Raw genomic sequence first — 2,431 nt, forward strand, 5'->3', positions numbered from 1 at the left:
GAAAAGCATATTGAAACATAAATACTATTTTACAGTTCATATATTAAATTAACTTACATAAATTATGTTTACAGACTGTATCGTAGCCCAGAGCTGTTTTGACAATTCTGATAGAATCTTATTCTTCCTTTTTGGTTCCATATTTGTACAAAGCTTGAAGTGGGAACTTGTATTCTGTGAAATGAAGCCATTTTATCAGGAACTTTACAGTAATCTGAGAAACCAACTGTCCAACTGCAATATGGGGTCTAGGAAAAAAGTAAAGCATGAAGGATAGGTGCCAAGTGATGGGGAAGATTTACTTTAAGGGTGGACTCATGTACACTTTTTGCTGAGCCTGAATGTCTCCCTTAGCACAGAGCTGTACATCTCCTGTACACTACTGTAATGATTTCATCAAGCTACAAGTAATGCTATCAATGGGGACTATCTCCATACTTGTACAGTCTAATAGGGCATGCAATAATATTTTTAGTTTTATTTGTACAAGTGCACCACTATGGCAGCCTTATTTCACCTCTGTGCAAATCAGAATTGTAAAAAAAAACCTGAGTCCTATTGGGAGGCTTTTTTTTGGAGACTGATTTTGAGGCGGATTCAGCGTCAAAATCTGTGCCAAATAACTCTGTGTGCACTGACCATTAAAGTTTATGTCCTTAGTCAAAACGAATTATTTTTCTGCCATATATGTAACAATTTTAATTGAATAAAATGTTAAAAAATATTTTAATACTACTTTAACCTCAAAAAGTTTACAATAAGTATTCCACGGGAATACGGCATGAAGGACATGCTTAGTTTCATTTCGTACAAAATGATAGAAATTTAAACACTTTTTGATAGTAAGTTTTTACTGCAAAGAAAAGGAAATCTAAACAAGTGAGCGCAGTGATGCTCAAACAAATTTCATTGAGATAGAAGCATTCGGTTGCATGGTGCACGTAGTAGAATTTAAACATATGGAAAGGAAAAAAACACATTATCATTATCAAGATAAAGAAGAGACTTTTAAGTTGGACCCAAATTTCCTGATAGGCAAGAATAGGTCTTTGGACTTGTTTTATGACCTTGACAATTATAAACATCTGTACAGCCAAAAGACAAGAAACCACTGTGAATATGATGCTAGAGAAGATATAGTTCACAATAACTACTGCGTTGTTCTTAAATACATCTTGAAATTGAAAACACTCTGTTTCATTGAGGTTTGCAGATTTTCCGTATTCGGTGAAAACCACGGGTAGGATTATAATGGATGTAAAACTCCACGTTGCCCCACTGACTGCCAATGAATGTAGTGTTCTGTAGAATTCAATCTTGTCCTTTTTCTTAAAGAAACTAACGTATCTCATGGACAACATGATGACATAAAATATGAAAGAGACATATATATGGATGTGTGTCAAGGCACTTACAGTTTTGCAAAATAAAGGTCCATAGCTCCAACTCCTTTGGACATAATATGCAATGCGAAAGGGTACAAAAATAAGAAAGATGCCATGGACCACCAGCAGGTTGATGACCGATGTTGTTGTCACTGACAGTTTGTTTGTACCAATTATCAAGTAGGTCATAAGACTTATTCCTGTCACTCCTCCAATGAAGATGATAATATACAATGTAATCAGAATGGGATGTGCAACACTGGGGTCTACAAAGCAAGACCCCAAGTTTTCCATATGGTCTTTTTCCGAAATCATCTAAAGAAAGAAAAAAAACAATGTACTGTAATAAATCAGGGCGAGAAGTAGGCTGGGTGAATTTTATTCTAAAGAACATTTCATTTGTTTTTCATATAATAAATTTGGGTTACTCACTGTTAGGTGACCCCTCTTCTACTGTTTGTAGGTTAGCAAGACAATAAGGCAGTGGGAATGGAGTAACACGTAATTCTCTGTTGTTGGATCATAAGTACTTTTGTCTGTCTTTTGTCCTGGGGTTATAGCAGATTTTTTTTCTTGGGTGTCTGCCCACTACTCCTTCTGTAAAGATAGTGCGTATTAAGTAGTTACGGTATATACCGCAGACTGAAAAAAGAAACCTGCACTACAAGGTCCTTCACAGGACCACCATCCAGGAGACCAGGTGAGCACCCATCCTCAGTGTAATGCCAGCACTCATAACCTATTGGCTACTTCTCTGCTGTCTCTTTCAGTAGAGTAGAGCAGAGTAGAGGTATATTTTATATGGCAGAGGGACTTTTGGGCCCCCCTCGGGGTCCAGTACCAGGTAAAGATTGAAACGTCTGCACACCCTATAGCTATACACCTGGTTATTTTCACAAAGTTGCTGACACAATAAAATATAGTGTCACATGGGGAAGCACGGTGGCTCAGTGGTCAGTCTTGCAGCGCTGGAGTCCTGGGTTCGACTCTCGCCAGGAACAACATACAAAGGAGTTTGTATGTTCTCCCTGTGTTTGCGTGGATCT

At 37.6% G+C, this 2,431-nt stretch overlaps 1 protein-coding gene across 1 annotated transcript; it reads right to left on the reverse strand.

Moving 5' to 3' along the window:
* Window positions 1-800: 800 nt before the first annotated feature.
* On the reverse strand, window positions 801-1,897 carry LOC142201166 (putative G-protein coupled receptor 141). Its single transcript, XM_075271994.1, has 2 exons — window positions 1,818-1,897; window positions 801-1,700 (listed from the first exon to the last, which is right to left on the reverse strand). Exon 2 carries the CDS (start codon window positions 1,698-1,700, stop codon window positions 801-803), a length of 900 nt encoding a protein of 299 aa, XP_075128095.1. The 5' UTR covers window positions 1,818-1,897.
* Between the last annotated feature and the right edge of the window lie 534 nt (window positions 1,898-2,431).

This window comes from Leptodactylus fuscus, chromosome 4 (assembly GCF_031893055.1).
Source record: "Leptodactylus fuscus isolate aLepFus1 chromosome 4, aLepFus1.hap2, whole genome shotgun sequence".
In the NCBI taxonomy this organism is placed as follows: domain Eukaryota; kingdom Metazoa; phylum Chordata; class Amphibia; order Anura; family Leptodactylidae; genus Leptodactylus; species Leptodactylus fuscus.

Excerpts from the sequence above, each read along its gene's own strand:
- LOC142201166 (XM_075271994.1), bottom strand. The coding sequence starts at position 1,700 with ATGATTTCGGAAAAAGACCATATGGAAAACTTGGGGTCTTGCTTTGTA.